The sequence below is a fragment of the Oncorhynchus mykiss genome, chromosome 3, assembly GCF_013265735.2.
Source record: "Oncorhynchus mykiss isolate Arlee chromosome 3, USDA_OmykA_1.1, whole genome shotgun sequence".
Classification (NCBI taxonomy): Eukaryota; Metazoa; Chordata; class Actinopteri; order Salmoniformes; family Salmonidae; genus Oncorhynchus; species Oncorhynchus mykiss.
Window position 1 is genome coordinate 43026971 of NC_048567.1, and position 20114 is coordinate 43047084.

At 39.9% G+C, this 20114-nt stretch overlaps 1 protein-coding gene across 5 annotated transcripts in view; it reads right to left on the reverse strand.

Moving 5' to 3' along the window:
• The window catches only part of LOC110519985 (solute carrier family 35 member F5), a 35715-nt gene that overhangs the window by 11271 nt on the left and 4330 nt on the right, over positions 1 to 20114 (reverse strand). For 2 of the 5 annotated variants that reach the window (XM_036974132.1, XM_036974131.1), the window contains exons 2-8: positions 16337 to 16433; positions 15902 to 16008; positions 15653 to 15787; positions 14965 to 15114; positions 14722 to 14787; positions 14492 to 14573; positions 2621 to 2811 (exon numbers count right to left, since the gene is read on the reverse strand). In XM_036974132.1, the coding sequence (XP_036830027.1) occupies positions 2621 to 2811; positions 14492 to 14573; positions 14722 to 14787; positions 14965 to 15114; positions 15653 to 15787 (624 nt within the window). In that variant the 5' untranslated portion in view covers positions 15902 to 16008; positions 16337 to 16433. Of the gene's footprint in view, positions 1 to 2620; positions 2812 to 14491; positions 14574 to 14721; positions 14788 to 14964; positions 15115 to 15652; positions 15788 to 15901; positions 16009 to 16336; positions 16434 to 17801; positions 17996 to 20114 lie in introns of those variants that run through there. The other 3 variants (XM_036974133.1, XM_021596924.2, XM_036974134.1) reach the window with 3 other exon arrangements.

Below are 20114 nucleotides of genomic sequence, written 5' to 3' on the forward strand. Positions count from 1 at the left end.
TGAACATGCCAAAATCCTTCTGGGAGAATGTGCGGTGGACAGATGAGACCAAATCAGAGCATTTTAGTAAAGCACACCATCTCTATGTTCACAAAGAATTTTTTACCAAATTTTAAAAATGTAAGCCTTCAAAGAAAACACCTTCCCTACAGTCAAACATGGAGGAGGTTCAGTGATGTTTTGGGGTTGCTTTTCTGCCTCTGGCACTAGGTGCCTTGAACGTGTGCATACAAGGCATTTTGGAGCGCAATGTCAGACCCAGTGTCAAAAAGATGGGTCTTTGTCGAAGGTCACGGGTCTTTCAGCAGACCCCCAAAACACTTTAAAAAGCACCCAGGAATGGTTCAAGACAAAACGCTGGACTGTTCTGAAGTGGCCAATAACTTGTGGAGAAATCTGAAAACAGTAGTTGGGAGAAAGCACCCTGGGAGAAGTGGGCCAAATTGTCATTACAGAGGTGCAGGAAGTTCATCGATGGCTATAGGAAAAGCTTGATTGCAGTTATTTTAACCAAAGGCTGTGTGACAAAATATTACGTCTAGGGTGTCAATAATTTGGTCAATGCCATTTGTTTATTTTCTGATTTAAATTGATATATTAAGTTCTGAATCAAAAACAAAGGTTCTGCAATTTTCACAGTGAAATAAAGAATTGTGGAGACCAAATACTTTGGTCAATTTTAATTTATTTGTGAAAATTGAAAAAAAAGTGCAAGGGTACCAATATTTTTGGTCACAAATGTAGTGTCAGTTACCTATGTCTGACAAGTAGTATGGAGCTGCGGCTCAGAGGATTATTTTTTCATCCTATGTAATGTATTCCCAGTGAGTTTGGTGATGTTTTTTTCCCCTGTTCAGAGAAATGGCACTGAAGTTGTTAGGTTTATGTCCTATCCTGCATCCTGGTGTTACCAGGTCTGACAACTAGGTGGCACTGTTCCGGGTGTTTGTTTTTAAAGAATTGCATTGGATTTGTGCCACAAATGCAAAAAAGTTTGCATTTGAAACAGAGGGTAGGTAAACAAAACCAAAGCATGGATGACATGTATGGTGAGTAATGCAGGCCGTGGAAACCTGAGACATTTTCAGCTTCCAAGAATTGTGTACAGATCCTTGCAACATGTGGCCGTGCATTATCATGCTGAAACATAGGTGATGGCAGCGGATGAATGGCGCGACAATGTGCCTCAGGATCTCGTCACGGTGTCTCTGTCCATTCAAATTGCCATCGACAAAATACAATGGTTTCAATGTCCTTAGCTTATACCATACCCCCTCCGCCACCATGGGGCACGTCAGCAAACCACTCGCCCACAAGAGGCCATACACGCTGTCTGCCATCTGCCCGATACAGTTGACACCAGGATTCATCTGTGAAGAGCACACTTCTCCAGCGTGTCAGTAGCCATCGAAGGTGAGCATTTCCCAACTCAAGTCGGTTATGATGCCGAACTGCAGTCAGGTAAAGACCCTGGTGAGGATAACGAGCATGCAGATGAGCTTCCCAGAGACGGTTTATGACAGTTTGTGCAGAAATTAATCAGTTGTGCAAACCCACAGTTTCATCAGCTGTCTGGGTGGCTGGTCTTAGACGATGCCGTATGTGAAGAAGCCAGATGTGGAGGTTCTGGGCTGGCGTGGTTACATGTGGTCTGTGGTTGTGAGGCCGGTTGGACATACTGCGAAATGTTCTAAAATGACAGAGATGGCTTACGGTAGAGAAATGAACATTCAATTCTCTGGCAACAGCTCTGGTGGACATTCCTGCAGTCCGCATGTCAATTGCACGCTCCCTCAAAACTTGAGGCATCTGTGGCATTGTGCACATTTTAGAGTGGCCTTTGATTGTTCCCAGCACAAGGTGCATCTCTGTAATGATCATGCTGTTTAATCAACTTCTTGGTATGCCACACCTGTCAGGTGGATGGATTATCTTGGCAAAGGAGAAATGCTCACTAAAAGGGATGTAAACAAACTTGTGTGCAAAATTTGAGAGAAACACATTTTTTGTACATTTAGAAAATGTCTGGGATGTTTTATTTCAGCTCATGAAACATGGGACAAACACTTTACATGTTGCGTTTATATTTTTGTTCAGTGTAACTTAATTTCTCAGAGATCCAATTTTATTTCAACAAAATAATGTTGCAGGAATGCTAATCTTATTTGTTTCTAACTACAGAAAAGATTTCAGAACAATCTGAGATGGTGGGTGTCATGACTTGCTGAAATGACATGGAACGACCCTGGGGGTATTCTTCAGCAAACACACTGCAGCAAAATTAGTAGTACTAGCAGCAATAACTCATCAATGATAATAATAAACTGTGTAGTTAACTCACCTACTACTGACACTTAACAGCAATGTGACAAGTTTAACTACTTAGATTAAGTTGACAGACGTAAAAACAAATAATTGAAAAATAGCCTTTATTGCCTTAAGCAATTGAACCAAATCTCAAATGTATATACTCCAAAGATGTATTTAAGATACTGACTTTTCTTCCTCCAACTTAATACGGAGGTGCCCAGCTAGTATACTAAAGTTTGAGAGTCTACCAAGTTAATAAGTCTACAGACACTAACAAAACAAGTTCCCACACTATAACATTTTTACTCACCACAAAGCAGAAGAAGAAGCTGATCTTGGCCACGTCGGTGACGGTGAGCTTGCCCACTGTGCGGAGCATGGACTCCTGGTCCTTGACGGCGGGGAAGGACATACGGGACAGCTTGGCTTCCAGGGCCTGTGTAGATGGGAGCTGGCGCACCTCCATGATGTTGCTGAAGCGCACCCGCTGTTTTTTAGAGGCTGAGAGGATAGAGGGGTGCAGAGAGAGCGAGAGAGATCAGTGTTTTAGGCCTTTGTGTCTTTGTATAAGAAGTTAATAAAGTGGTAGCTAGATGGATCACAGCGTGACAAATGAAATGAACGAGACAATGAACCCTTCATCTAACGCATGCTTTTATTCTACTTATGTAAAAAAAGCAATGAGTATTTAGCACAGACGTTTTCTAAAAAGCATCCGGTGCCGTATACTGGGCTTTTGGCACAAAAATAGCACGGGATTGAATTGGGTAGCTTTGATTGGACACTTGAAAGTGTAGGACCCTGGAAGCAAAAATGTACGTAATCTCCAAAATGTACTATAATCATTCTATAACGATCGACAGAGAAATATGTAATCGTTTCATAATGAGAAACAATCGAGAAAACGAAGCCAGAGGGTCACTCAAAAGGTCAGACCCAGTTCTCGTGAGACAACCTTTTCTTTCAACTCACTCATGGGTCAAACTTGAGGGCCATCATATCTCACAGCTCATCAGAAACACTACACCAAAAATCTCGGTTAGATGTAAAATTACGCAAAGACGACCTCTTAGGCAAAAAATAATCAAAATTACTTAGATTTCTTGATTCGTTTTTAGATTAATTCTGATGAAGTGTATACTGGCTATTTTGTTGCTATGGCATCTCAAGAGGGACAAACGGTAATATTGCCACTTTTTTCTATATTTTCAAGCGAAGGTATTTTAATGGAGTATGCGAGACAGACGTTAGCGTCGCCTAGCCGAGTTCTGCTAGGAGCAAACCGAACCTAATATGTGGGCGCCTTAAAAGGTACAGTGCATTGCGAAAGTATTCGGCCCCCTTGAACTTTGCGACCTTTTGCCACGTTTCAGGCTTCAAACATAAAGATATAAAACTGTATTTTTTTGTGAAGAATCAACAACAAGTGGGACACAATCATGAAGTGGAACGACATTTATTGGATATTTCAAATTTTTTAACAAATCAAAAACTGAAAAATTGGGCGTGCAAAATTATTCAGCCCCGTTACTTTCAGTGCAGCAAACTCTCTCCAGAAGTTCAGTGAGGATCTCTGAATGATCCAATGTTGACCTAAATGACTAATGATGATAAATACAATCCACCTGTGTGTAATCAAGTCTCCGTATAAATGCACCTGCACTGTGATAGTCTCAGAGGTCCGTTAAAAGCGCAGAGAGCATCATGAAGAACAAGGAACACACCAGGCAGGTCCGAGATACTGTTGTGAAGAAGTTTAAAGCCGGATTTGGATACAAAAAGATTTCCCAAGCTTTAAACATCCCAAGGAGCACTGTGCAAGCGATAATATTGAAATGGAAGGAGTATCAGACCACTGCAAATCTACCAAGACCTGGCCGTCCCTCTAAACTTTCAGCTCATACAAGGAGAAGACTGATCAGAGATGCAGCCAAGAGGCCCATGATCACTCTGAACTGCAGAGATCTACAGCTGAGGTGGGAGACTCTGTCCATAGGACAACAATCAGTCGTATATTGCACAAATCTGGCCTTTATGGAAGAGTGGCAAGAAGAAAGCCATTTCTTAAAGATATCCATAAAAAGTGTCGTTTAAAGTTTGCCACAAGCCACCTGGGAGACACACCAAACATGTGGAAGAAGGTGCTCTGGTCAGATGAAACAAAAATTGAACTTTTTGGCAACAATGCAAAACGTTATGTTTGGTGTAAAAGCAACACAGCTGAACACACCATCCCCACTGTCAAGCATGGTGGTGGCAGAATCATGGTTTGGGCCTGCTTTTCTTCAGCAGGGACAGGGAAGATGGTTAAAATTGATGGGAAGATGGATGGAGCCAAATACAGGACCATTCTGGAAGAAAACCTGATGGAGTCTGCAAAAGACCTGAGACTAGGACGGAGATTTGTCTTCCAACAAGACAATGATCCAAAACATAAAGCAAAATCTACAATGGAATGGTTCAAAAATAAACATATCCAGGTGTTAGAATGGCCAAGTCAAAGTCCAGACCTGAATCCAATCGAGAATCTGTGGAAAGAACTGAAAACTGCTGTTCACAAATGCTCTCCATCCAACCTCACTGAGCTCGAGCTGTTTTGCAAGGAGGAATGGGAAAAAATGTCAGTCTCTCGATGTGCAAAACTGATAGAGACATACCCCAAGCGACTTACAGCTGTAATCGCAGCAAAAGGTGCCGCTACAAAGTATTAACTTAAGGGGGCTGAATAATTTAATTTTGCCAGCACTTTCAGCAAGAGGACTTCGAAACAGACCCGTCATCTCAATTGATGGGGTTGCCATGTCATCAAACTTTGAAAAGTGATGCTATTCTTCACTTCAAAGAGGAAGGCATCAGCCAACATTGGCGCAGTATAAAATAAGTCAAGCTGAGGTAACGTTAACTGGCTAACGAACTACATGTGTTTATCTAAACCAACATCTAGCTAGCTTTCATAATACACTGGCAAGACATTCCAAATAATATGAATGTAATTAACCAGCTGCTATCTGGTGATGTGACTTGTAACCTTGCAAGTTAACCTTAGGTTACATTAGCTCGCTAGCCAACTGCCGCAGAGGATAATAAGACTAACATTGTGTTCTATTTAGAGTCCGATCCCATCAACACATGCAGTGGCATCAACATCAAGCTCAGTACCATGAACATCTATCACCTAAAATCGCACGGAAAACGGTACCGGAGCGCCAAGTCTAGGACCAACGCTCCTTAACAGCTTCTACCCCCAAGCCATAAGACTGCTGAACAATTAATCAAATGGCCACCGGAATATTTACATTAAATACATTTTTCCATGACTCAATGATGAAGAAATAAATATACTGGAGCTAGGCATAAACATAGTCTGTGTCTTGTCACAGCTGGTGTGTTTACAAATGGGCTACAACTTCTACTGTAGTTGTCTCTATTGTGGAGGCATAGTTGATTGAAGGCTTGAAGACTAAATTTGAGAAAAGGCAGTATCAGTAAGGGGGTGGTGTGGGTGACTGACTGGTGGGTTTTGTGTTTGAAGGACAGTATGCATGAGGGGGTGGGTGGATATAGTACCTTGTTTGAGTGTGAATTGATGGCACCGCCCATGGCGGCAGACCGACGAGGGTGGCATTTTCTGAGCTAGACACACCAACACATAAAGCCTCACATAATTCTGCCCCAAAACAACAAAAACTCTCTCTCAACCAATGGCATATGGGCTTTTTAGGTGAGCGCTGATGCCTCCCTGTGATAAGCAGTGCCCACTTTGTCAAAGGGGCAGTTAGGAGAGGTCGCAGCGGTGCTCCACCAACGTTCCGTCCAAAAAATAATCTAACATAAATCATGTAGCAGATAGGACGTGGTAGATAGAGTATGTAGACTTTTTCTGTAGCCTACAGGCTGGAGATAAAATGTAATGAGATGGACACCTTTAACATCATGCAGGTTTCTCCGATCAAATAGCCTAACCTAAATGGCGCTCAATCAAAAGAAAATGTGCTGTAATGTTAACATATCCTAAAAAAGAGGACAGGTCAAAGTAAAATGGACAATCTGGAATGGACAATCACAACTGTTGTCCAGGAGTTTTACCCCATTGTCATGATCAGTGGTCTCAAGTTTTAATCTACATTTTTGACAAGCTGAGCATAGCGAAAAAGAAAATACTTCTGCATTTCCCACTGTGTAAACACATTGCAAATAGGCTCACGATAACTCCTGATAAAGTTGGGTAGCTGATATTAAGAGCTTAATTAGGCCAATTGATTATTCACAGGAATCAGGACCAATAAAGCCAATACTACAGACAGTCGGCCTACCACATGGATGGGCATTCATAAAATTACATTGTGGGCAGACATGGTAAACTACACCCCAGTAAGCACAAGCCAACATCTTGGAAGGTAGGCTTACCACATGGATGGGCATTCATAAACTGTAGGCTCGTAAGCATGGACCGATGCCTTTTAGATGTTTATTTTTGTTCAGTTCGGACCGGCCTCGATTTCCACATCCACTGGTCCGGTCCGGACCAAACATGAACCAATCACAGACGTCTATGTTTGGTTCAAATTTTGTCTGGTCTGGACCAACCTTGATTTGGGCCAAAAATGTAATTTCAGAACAACAAAAAATGTGCCTGATTTCAACAACCAGAAAAAAATGTATTTTTTTAACTTCTGGAAAAACATGTATTTTAAACATTCAAAAAATAATTTTTCACCTTTCATTCTGAACCTAAATCGAACATAACTTCAATGTCATTTTGTTACTGGGACTATTCTATTTTTGCAGGGGGCCTGCGTTTTTCGGTTTCGCCTTGGGTGGCAGAACAGCAAGGACCAGCCCTGATTGATGGGAACAAAGTAGTAAGATGTTGGCTAATCACTGACTACTGTGTGTCCTACAGACTAATCCTTCTGCTGCTGCTAATGACCTTGACACCAGTTTTAGTAGTACAGAGCCCGTAGACCCATTTGATGAAAGCTTTCAACCTAGAATAAGCTCAACCTCATCTGATTTTGAAACAAGCCAGGACAGCCAAAGGTATTTATGAAAGCACAATACCCTCAAACAAAATAGCCATTATAAAATGGGTGGTTCAAGCCCAGCATTATGTTGGTAACCAGTTTAAAAATAGCAATAAGGCACCTCGGGGGCTTGTGATGTATGGCCAATATACCATGGCTAAGGGCTGTGTCGTAGCATTCCGTGTTGCGTCGTGCTTAAGAACAGCCCTTAACCGTGGTAAATTAGCCATATACAGTGCCTTGCGAAAGTATTCGGCCCCCTTGAACTTTGCGACCTTTTGCCACATTTCAGGCTTCAAACATAAAGATATAAAACTGTATTTTTGTTGTGAAGAATCAACAACAAGTGGGACACAATCATGAAGTGGAACAACATTTATTGGATATTTCAAACTTTTTTAACAAATCAAAAACTGAAAAATTGGGCGTGCAAAATTATTCAGCCCCTTTACTTTCAGTGCAGCAAACTCTCTCCAGAAGTTCAGTGAGGATCTCTGAATGATCCAATGTTGACCTAAATGACTAATGATGATAAATACAATCCACCTGTGTGTAATCAAGTCTCCGTATAAATGCACCTGCACTGTGATAGTCTCAGAGGTCTGTTAAAAGCGCAGAGAGCATCATGAAGAACAAGGAACACACCAGGCAGGTCCGAGATACTGTTGTGAAGAAGTTTAAAGCCGGATTTGGATACAAAAAGATTTCCCAAGCTTTAAACATCCCAAGGAGCACTGTGCAAACGATAATATTGAAATGGAAGGAGTGTCAGACCACTGCAAATCTACCAAGACCTGGCCGTCCCTCTAAACTTTCAGCTCATACAAGGAGAAGACTGATCAGAGATGCAGCCAAGAGGCCCATGATCACTCTGGATGAACTGCAGAGATCTACAGCTGAGGTGGGAGACTGTCCATAGGACAACAATCAGTCGTATATTGCACAAATATGGCCTTTATGGAAGAGTGGCAAGAAGAAAGACATTTCTTAAAGATATCCATAAAAAGTGTTGTTTAAAGTTTGCCACAAGCCACATGGGAGACACACCAAACATGTGGAAGAAGGTGCTCTGGTCAGATGAAACCAAAATTGAACTTTTTGGCAACAATGCAAAACGTTATGTTTGGCGTAAAAGCAACACAGCTGAACACACCATCCCCACTGTCAAACATGGTGGTGGCAGCATCATGGTTTGGGCCTGCTTTTCTTCAGCAGGGACAGGGAAGATGGTTAAAATTGATGGGAAGATGGATGGAGCCAAATACAGGACCATTCTGGAGGAAAACCTGATGGAGTCTGCAAAAGACCTGAGACTGGGACGGAGATTTGTCTTCCAACAAGACAATGATCCAAAACATAAAGCAAAATCTACAATGGAATGGTTAAAAAATAAACATATCCAGGTGTTAGAATGGCCAAGTCAAAGTCCAGACCTGAATCCAATCGAGAATCTGTGGAAAGAACTGAAAACTGCTGTTCACAAATGCTCTCCATCCAACCTCACTGAGCTCGAGCTGTTTTGCAAGGAGGAATGGGAAAAAAATTCAGTCTCTCGATGTGCAAAACTGATAGAGACATACCCCAAGCGACTTACAGCTGTAATCGCAGCAAAAGGTGGCGCTACAAAGTATTAACTTAAGGGGGCTGAATAATTTTGCACGCCCAATTTTTCAGTTTTTGATTTGTTAAAAAAGTTTGAAATATCCAATAAATGTCGTTCCACTTCATGATTGTGTCCCACTTGTTGTTGATTCTTCACAAAAAAATACAGTTTTATATCTTTATGTTTGAAGCCTGAAATGTGGCAAAAGGTCGCAAAGTTCAAGGGGGCCGAATACTTTCGCAAGGAACTGTATCACACCCCCTTGGCCTTATTGCTTAAATATACTAAACGGTCTACAAGACCTCCTCAAACATTTTACACCTTTGCAGTCAGTTCTTTGGCATGGGGGAGAGGGGCTGTTAGTATACTCTCCTAGCCTATTCACACTGTAGGTGATCATACACAACTAGTCAAGTCCCCCTCAAACGTCTCACATCTTTGCTAACAGCCCATTTCAATGCCCCATTATTGACTCTGAGTGTAACCAAACACATACCAGTCTACTGTACCATTTTTTGTGTACAGATGAACATGATTTAGTGTATGGCTACACATCCTCATGATCAGTCTTCATGTTTTATACATCCTCATGATCAGTCTTCAGGTCAAAGCAGTGGGTGGTGAAGAACATCGCCAACGCCTGCTAACCAGCTGCCATTACCCAAAACACAAGAGGTTCAACCAGTTGAAGAACATTCTGGAACCTGCCTGGAACATTCAACCAACACAACATCCATATTCAGTTAGACTGATGTAGTATAATATAGAATGCCTTGAATGCTCACAACTGCATTGCGGTATAGAGATTGCTAGCTGTTGTACATAATATTTTGTGTGTACTGACAAGTGACTAAATTATTCCAGCGGCATCTGAAACCAATAATGTGTTGACTTCAACTTCAGGATCAATTCATTGTGATATTCATATAATGTATTTGGATAAACTAGCTACAATCATATTGCTAAAACAAATGATGCAGTGAGTTGGTTAATCATGTAAAATAATTTGTTGGCAAGTAAACATGTTTCAATAAAACAGTAGATTAGTCTGTCAATATAGCATATAAGTAGACATGGCTTGTAATCAAGACAGCGTTTATTTGCTCTGGAGACAGATGAGTTTACACAGCAGTATGCAGGAACAGTTATGTGAATGTATGGCATACAGTAGAAGAAAGATACCATTAACGCTTATAACACTAGTTCTAAAAAGGGAATACTTGCATATGGTGTGTTTGGGTGGTGCAGTGAGGTGTTCGGAGTCACTTTGATACAAGGGACGATTGTTGTTATCGGACCTTTCACATCTCCTCTTGAGAGTCAACTTCTTTGTGTCCAAGCAGTATCGTCTGTGAGAGAAAGGCAAAAACCACTATTAGACATTCATACGCAATCTCTGTGTACTGTTTGTCATCCTACTGTAGCAGCATGGTGAAGAATGAGACATCCCACAGACACACTCTAGCTAGCTAGAACACACAGGTATCGTTACTCCAAGACTAATATGAGTCATAAAGCCAAAGTCATTTCTTTACTCTCTGGCATCATCATCAAAACCCTTCTCAAGTTTTGCTCTTAAATGACAGGCACTGAGGCTAACTAGGCCAGTTGGTTAACTAGCTATAACGTTAGACTACAGTACATTTTAGGTATAGCAAACACAGCTAGCTTGGCTTGTAGTGATACTAGCAAGCCCACTTATTGCCGAATCGATTATTAAATTGTATTGTACTGAACAACACTGCCACGTGTCAAATGAATGGTTATGTTGCTACCTGGCTACTGACAGCAAAACAACTTACTCGTTTGTTACTTGCCCTCCTGAGTCCTGGTCCAGCTGGTCTAAGCTGCCACCGCTGCTTGCCGGACTCGTAATTATTATTTATCCCTGCTGTGTCAACTTGTCTTCAGTGTATTCCGACTCAAATAAATAGGGTTGCATGTTCCTAAAGAAAAAATAAACATTGTCCAGCTCTTCTTGGAAAGAGGAATCATCAGTAGCTGCCATTAGCTCGGTTTCCTCCAATTGGCGACAGATTTTCATGAAAAAATAATCTGCATTAAGAAAATATGCGCATTTTACCACCAATGGTGCGTTTACACCAAACAGACTAGTGGATAAAAATTTGTGCACGATGATGTAGTGCACACAAAATTAACTTTTTATGTACCGAACAAAAATCTAATGTTCAATGTGTTTCCATCACATTTTCAACTCTACCGATAGTTTTTTCACAAAAACTTTGATGGTAAATAAGAATGTTTCTAATCACTTCTACATTAATGTGATTGCTGCCATGATTATGATAATCCTTAATGAATCGTGAATAACAATGAGTGAGAAAGTTAAATGCAGAAATATACTCCCAAGGCTAACCTTTAATCAGTGTGTGGGGGGGGGGGGGTCTAACTTTCTCACTCATTCACAATTCATTCAGGACTATCCGTAATCATAATAGCATACACATTAATGTAGAAGTGTTTAGAAACATTCTGTTCATATTTACAATGAAAGTGACTCAATAAATGATTTTACAATTCATATCTATTGGGTACAAAATAATCTGAAACACAACCACAACAAACAACAAATGCATCCAACAAGTTTGTAGTCCCAAACTTGCTGTAATCATTGCGTGCTAGGAATATGGGACCAAATACTAAACTTTGACCTACTTTAATACACATAAGTGTATTTGTTCCAACACTTTTCGGCCCCTAAAATGGGGTAATATACACAAAATGTGCTGCAATTTCTAAACGGCTCACCCGATATGGATGATGAAAATACCCTCAAATTAAAGCTGACAGTTTGCACTTTAACTTCATAGTCATTGTATCATTTCAACAAAAAATGTATCACTGTTCTAAAACTTTTGGAGCTCACCATAGCTCCAGTGAACCTGTAAACTAGTACATCCCCTGTTTTGAAGAGCCTGCCTTCGAGGGTCGGGAACAGTTCATTGGGCTCCCGTCAGGCTGTATTTAGTCTCTTTACAAAGCCAGGCAAAATGAGTCAACCTAAAAATCCTGTAATGTCCTGGCAGATAGTCCAATGGCTCTATTTATTTAACTAGGCATGTCAGTTAAGAACAAATTCTTATTTACAATGATGGCCTACACGGCCAAACCCGGAAGCCGCTGAGCCAATTGTGCTCCGCCCTATTGAATTGAATTTATTTTGGGTAACAGACATGCACAACAAAATGTACAATGTGGACCCAGAGGATATCACTTGAAAGCATTAATTAAAACGCTTGTTTCCAAAGTGGTCCTCGATGGTAAAAACAATAACGCATATAATGGAACTCCCAATCACGAACAAGGACAACCATATCTACTCACTGCTAGCATGATCATGCAATTGGAAAAACACAAAGACCACAATTATTGCAACAAAACATGACTCCATTCAATTTTAGATCAGATAGCAGGCTTAATCAATCAATGACGTCATTGGTTGAACTCTCCCGGCGCAAAAAAAAAAAAAGTCCAGCTATAGTGCATAATTATGTCTGAAGCACCCTCTCATCACTCATAATTATGTAGAGGCTGGAAAAACATCCCAAATAGTGTCTATTGGTGAAGCTTCCCTTTAACAGTCCCATTCTACAACCCCATTATTTGCCAAGGTCTTTACATGTAAAGATCAACCTTAGCCAATAACAATGTGTTCAATGATTATTATGTGCAATGTCTTGGCTTCTGTGTGGAAACTCATCTGTATGTCCCGATCTCCTTTTTTATAAAACATTTGTATTTCTTTTTTTAATGTTTGCATGTTCGTATATATAATATTTTTCTTGTTTGTATGTTCACCTGCCCGAGGACTGCAGACAGAAATTAGCTGTTGGCTAAATCTGGTTCAACAAATGTGTACGGAGTGTGTACTTATGTGTACTGAGATTGTTGTACTGTACATTGTCCCTCTTCAAATAATGTTTTTTTTTTCAGAGAAAAATCTAGAGTTTAGAATGTTTGCTTATGATATAAATCATTGTTGCTATGGCTTTGCAATTCATATACAAGGGACTCTAGATTTCTAAATGTTTGGTTAAATTGTTACGACAAGATGAGGAGCCAATACAACGAGGGAGGGAGGCAGGTGGGCACCGGTTGCAAGTCAAATCACAGAACCATTCATGTTTGTAGCCAGCGTGGGAAATGAACACCCGCCAAATGAGGTCGATTTTGGCATTGGCGGGTAAGAATGTCTGTTTCACAAGCCACATTGGCAGGTGGTCATACACAGCATTTGGGAACAGTTTTTTTCATTCCAAACCCCAAATGTAGAAGCTGGTGAAATTGACCTGAAAGGCTACTAAAGTGTGATTTTGTACTCGTGTTTCTTGGTTAGTCACATCGTTTTGTCACACACTAGGTTGTTTTTCAATATTAGTTTGAATTTGCTGCAACTCTCTGCTGCTAGTGCAGATACAGAGATTCTTATCTCTAACAGACAGACACAGAGGGGCAGCTGAACATATTTGTTTTGCTCCTAAATATCAACTCATGTAGTCCTTGTAAAAAATGTCAGCGTTACAGCCCTGAACTAATAATAATAAATAAGCCGTATCACTCAGCATTTTGTGGCAGGGCAGGCACTTTGTTTATTCTTGATTGATGTTCAGTTGTAGAACTGTTTTACTTTTTTACTATTTTATCAGTTATTTTAAAACACAAAAATGTAATTAGCAATATACCACATTACTTCTTACTAGTAATACATTTATTGTTTTAGAAATGTTACATAACACGCTCTTCAGTTATTTGCAATACATTTATGGTGTAATTATGGCAAAAAAAATATTTTGGCTGGTAGATGTATAAATCTACATGACACAGTGTCTGGTGGAACAAAAAGTAAATGTCCCACCCTGGTTGTAGCCTGTCGAGAGGGCCTATGTTATATCTAAAAACCATGGATATCAATAAAGAAATTCAAGTTATGTGAGGCACCTTATCCTCACTGTGGTCAGGATTATCATATTCTGTCTGTCAATCATGAATTTAACCACATCTAAGCACTCTGATGAAGAGAACAAAGATTGCCCATAGGGTGAAACAAGTAGCCTAAATGATTGAACATGGAAAAGATAATCTCAATCACCAAGACAATCCACAGGATTCCTACTCACTAACATGATGAAAAATGTATTATTGAAGGTTTCATTAAACAACCGCTGCGATCTAAGCCACTGCATCTCAGGGCTAGAGGCATCACTACAGACACCCTGGTTCGATTCCAGGCTGTATTACAACCGGCCGTGATTGGGAGTCCCATAGGGCGGCGTACAATTGGCCCAGCATCATCCGGGTTAGGGTTTGGCCGGGGTAGGCTGTCATTATAAATAAGAATTTGTTCTTAACTGACTTGCCTAGGTAAATAAAGAAATTTAAGAAAATATATTTTAGGCTTGGTTTACCAGCTGAATAAGGCAATATGATTATTTATAGATCTTCATCAAATATTTTATCTACATTCTTAGTCTGTTGGTTAGTCTGATAAAGGTTTTATTTCTATATATAAAATAATATATATTTTAATACTCACTGGAATCACAGTCTCCATTGGCACAGTTTGTCTGTTCTGTGGGAAGGTCCTGAAACTTCACAGGAACGTACAGGGGTTCACTCTGAAGCAAGACAGAAAGTCTTCAACTAATGCACTCAACTAAAAGCATTTCTTATCATCACATTCATTACAGTATATTCAGCCAGCCAACAGTAAAATCTAAATGTGAGTCAGGGAGAATACAAAAAAAGCAAATCAATTATACTCACTAGGGTATGGTCATTCAAACTGGTGTCGTTGATACAGGGGGTAAAGTAGGCCTCGGCATCAGCAAACTGTGGGAAAATACTGTAGGTTAGATTGGGCTGTTTCATCATAGCAAATCAACATTACCTTAGTATCAACAACCACTACAAACATACTGCATGCGCTAAGCAACAATTTATCTTTAGAGGAAAACAACAATGTTTCGTTGCCCCCATGTGGTTGTGGGACGTCAGTGCTATACGTACAAAGGCAGCGTGTCGTCCCCGGAGACTGCCCGTGCACTGCTGCCTCCATGGCCTCCACAGCAGGAACCCCAGCAGGTACAGCACAAACATGGAGGTCTTGGTGAACGTGCTGAAGAAGGGCTTGTTGTACTCCTGCCGCTTGAATATGTACTGGGGGGAAATAGAGGTGAAAAAAGTATGACTTACTGTTCAAATGTCTGGCACTTCAAACTGATCCAGTGCAGATTCAAGAAAAAAATAATTAGGGTGAAGTCACTTTGAAACTATTGAGATGTGGCTATTTCTAGTACAGGCGGGGGGGTATTAAAAATGTCTGGATAGATATTATGAGCAACATGGCGAAAACGTGACCCCACTAGTAGGCAAGGTGGAGCTACTACCATATTCCTAGTCAATCCTTTCAGATCTACACAAGTGCCTATGGGGCAGGGGTTAGTGGTCAAGCACTGTCGTGTAATTGAGCACTAGTCTTAAGATTGAGCATATTTTCCTAAATAAAGGGTGCCTATCCCAGGCCACCCATTTCTGCAATGGTGCTGGTTTTCATTTCTCACTGTACACTGTAATTGTCTGTAGATTGCACCTGCCAATCAGTTCCAAGCTATAAAAGCAAATACAAGTAGGAATGTGGCCCACGAAACCAGGGGAGATGTGCGTCCCTGGTCTACAGGAAGTGCTAGTGTCTTACTGAGGTGAGCTCAGAGGAAGCCACCCAGATGACGTCCACCAGCAGGAGGATGACCACCCCCAGGGCCATGCGTCTCTGCTGGGCCACCGTGCTGCCCTGAGAACCCATCCGGTTCATGATGAACACCCACACCATCTGGGCAAACACACAAACATGTTATTACACACACACATTTCAAAACGGTTCATAAACAAATACCAAAAACAGATGTCTGGGAGATGTTCTTCAGATGTGACACAGTGACAGTACCTGGAAATCCTAATACAGGATTCTTCAGAGTTTTGGACTTTCTGACTCAGAACAGGCAGGAATCTGAAACCGTGTCAGTGGATAATGAGAAACACTGTCCAACAATCCTGTAGGGAGTACACAAAACCCATCAACTGCAATCTACTATACTTCATATTGTTATACAACACTGAACGTTACTGTTTGGGTCAAAATCCATATAGATAGATATCTGAAACCCAGACAAAGATGATATAGGCTATGCCTAACTGTTTAGTGACAGTGTTTTTACAGGATACAAGAATGTGGGTTTTCTTCAGAGCTGCCTCAACCAAAACTTATTTGTGACGTTACAAACTAGTTTGAACACATTCTAACATCTGTACACCTTTCAACTGGTTTACCCACAAATATTAGAGTTTACAATTACTTTATAAGAACTCTTTAGGATCTTACCAGGTCGACCCCAGGAAAGGCACGTTGGCTCTAGGAGTTGCTGTGCAGACCGGTTCAGGAAAGAGGAACACCAACACGGGGCTTCACAGGCACCATACTTCACATGCAATGAAACAGGGAAACCAAATAAGAACCTGACAATGTTCATTATCACAGCAAAGACCATTTGAAAAATAAGAAATCAATCAGCAGAAAAGAGGTAGGCCTCCACACAGACGGGTACGACGGGACTATTCACGGATTAGTCTGTAAAGTCATTGATGAAGTATGCTATGCTCTCCTAATAAAAACACATATGCCTACATCATTCCTGCTAGATTTAACTAAATGCTCATTTTTGCACAACCTGAGTAAACACATATAGCTCTCTCATGGGTGTACTTACTAGGATGCAAACAGGCCAAAACAGGGACCAACCTGAACTTGTCCATTATGAAACCGTTTTAGTTGGAAAATGCACCAGATCTTGGAGGTGAAATCAGAGGTGCCTAAGGTTCAGAGCTAGGTCCCTTTGAAACATGGCCTATCCACAAGGGGACTTGAGAAGACTAATGAGACCATAGCCCTACTGGTAAAATGCACACGATATGATGGGGTACTTCAGGGGTACTCTGGGCAGAGAAAAAAAACAGTTGGTGGTACAGTAACCAAAAAAGGTTGTGAACCACTGGATTAGCAGACAGGGAGCTGCTCATGAATGAACGCATTCATTGTTCTAATGTTTGCTCAGTGTTGCCTTAGCTATGCTTGTCTACTAGGGAGGAATCATGTACGCTAACGTTACAACTATGATTGATTCTTTGCATAGGGTGTTTCAGATTTGCATTATTTAACTAACGTTAAATAACGTTAGTAGCGGTAGCGGTAGCCCTTCATCCACAGCAACATCAAAGAACTGTGGAGTAAATTCCCGATGAAGGTCAGAAAAAAAATCCTGGTATTTTAGTAGCTAAATCGAATAATCACGCTCAAGGAGGCATGCACAACATACATTTGTCAAAGGGGTGAGAGGAGTTTGACACGTAACACTATAACGTTAGTTAAGAGGTAGTGCTTGCGGAGGTGCCCTTCATTTGATAATCAGATCTTTCTAAGCAGCTCACTAGCTCGATTCATCATTCATAGGACAAACAAGAGCGAAAGAGGGGGTAGTTGGCTTGCTAACTTACTAGTAAGATAAACCATTTCTTCCTATGCTCGCAAGGACTCACGAGTTTATTAACTAGCTGCAACATCATGCCGATTAGACAGCAGTTATCTAATTTAGCTAACGTTAGTTGTTAGTTTACCTGGATTCGTTTAAAATTAATGTAACAAGTTATTTTTGCAATTTGGGAACTGCAGTACTAGAGCCATTATTAGCCAACGCGTGAACTAGCCAGCTTTCTCGAAGTTTACAGCTAACGTTAGCTACAGAGTAGCTAGTTAACGTTACCATCAACAAATCATTCGTATTTAACGTTACCTAGCTAGCTAGATGATAAGTAGGTTTCCTTCTATTTGTCGTGGTCGTTCATTCCTCGTCTTTGCAGGAAAATACAATAGCTTGATCATCGGTAATACATGTCCAGTGTGCGATGATAACACATATCTAAACAAACTGGTTTTGTTGTAAACATTAACTATCCTTATGATTCCTGCTCAGGTGACTCTGCTTAGTCATTTAAATAAGACGCAGAGACTTTTGGGATATGTAGTCTTAATTTGGGGCTATGTAGAATATTTTAGACTCAACAAGAAGCAGCAAGAGTGCAGCTGGGGTTGGTAGAAAATCTACATTTGACATGTAGGCCTACACAGAATCAAAAAATTGATATGGGATGTATATTTTATCGACATGTACAGTATACAAAATATATACATTAATAAAAATCTATCCATATATTGAAGGAAATACTATATATCAGAGTATTTAAAAAAATAAAAATAACAGTCAGTCAATCTAAATCTACATGTCATTGGAGGCATGTGTCAACATTAATTTATCAAATTTGATACAATGAATTAATACAATTGTTGAAGCAATACTATAATGCTACCATATTCAACACAATAGATGAATTGAATTTGTTGAAGGAATAATACACCATATATCAAGAGTTATTTTGAATAAAATAATTGCAATAGACTAGTGCACACGCCTGAGAAGAGGACCATTGTGATATTGCAAGCTTTTTAGAAATCCATAATCCATGCCCTTTTTCTCAGATTTGTCAGAAAAACAAGGACAGTGGGAACCAGACAGATCTTTTAGAGATCCTCAGGTGCAAGTGCTATTTGACATACTGCATCTGTCTGATGATAATGATGATAATGATGACCCATTGTATCTGATGACAATTTTGGAAAGGTCTATAAAACAAAAGCTCAATTTTTAAGCTCTGATTTGAAGAAAATTATGGAATTATATGAAAATTAAGTGGGATGAAAACAACACAATACAAATAGGTATATGGCAACATAGGCAAATTGGAAGGAAGTCAAGTATATATTGACAAATTAGATTAATCCATTGGCAAATTTCAAACTGTCTAATGCATGTGTGTATTAAAATGCAACGGCTTAATTATGTAGCTAGCACTGTAAAACTCATTCCTGGCCCAGAGCTCTCTGTTCATCATATATGCAGTCACTTTAACCATATCTGCATGTACACACTACCTTAAATCAGCCTGACTAACTGGTGTCTGTATGTAGCCTCACTACATTTATAGCCTCGCTACTGTATATAGACTGTCTTTTTGTTGTTGTTTTATTTCTTTACTTACCTATTGTTCATATAACACCTTTTTTGCACTATTGGTTAGAGCCTGTAAGTAAGCATTTCACTGTTAGGTCTTCACCGGTTGTATTCGGCTCACGTGACATATAAACTTTGATTTGAGCATGTGTGTGTATACATTAGGCCAAAGGTCAGTGACTGAGATGTTGTGTGTATCTCATACTACTGCAAAATTATATTTTATTAGATGTTAAGGCACAACCACCTAAAATAAAAAAGTAAATTACATCATCATTTCCTCAAAGTTTGTACCAAAAGATGTAGCCTATTTAATAGACTATCCTTTTAGAATATGCATAAAATGCATCTTCATTTAAACTGAATGCAATATTCACTCAATTCAATTTCAAATCATGAAATACAAGGTCAATTGATGAATTCAATGATTACATTTGTGCATTACAAATTCCAAAATATGAAATTCAATATTTGAATACAAATTCTAAAGTATCGAATTCAAATACAATTTCTGTTGGCACCGAAATCGCTCCATAAATCAATGTCTTGCAAGATCTTGCAAAACAACAATGTTAAATGAACACAGAGCAGTTTACAAGCTACATGTAAAATATAACACCAGAATTGAATGACCATCCCTTAGATATAAATCAACACAAAAACATTATAGATCTGGAGAAAGTGACTTTGCCAAATATGAGAAGTCTATCACTAAACCTGCATTGGAAATACTTGACATATGTATTAATCATAACAGATAATGGCAATGCACCATTCTACACACATCTACGATTGATATCAAGGCTGTGACAATCCACCTTGATATGACCTATAGTGGTGACAGACTGTACTGTCAAACAAAGCTGAGAGATAGTGAAAGACTATTGGAGATGCAGCTTGATCCAACGCACTGTAGTTAACCTAGAATATTTTACTGGCTATGTTTTGCTGGTATTTCTTCAAAGCTTTTATGCTCTCTATTAACCTCATTTGAAGTTTTACTGTGGTACAATAATACACTGAGTCCTTCGTGATATG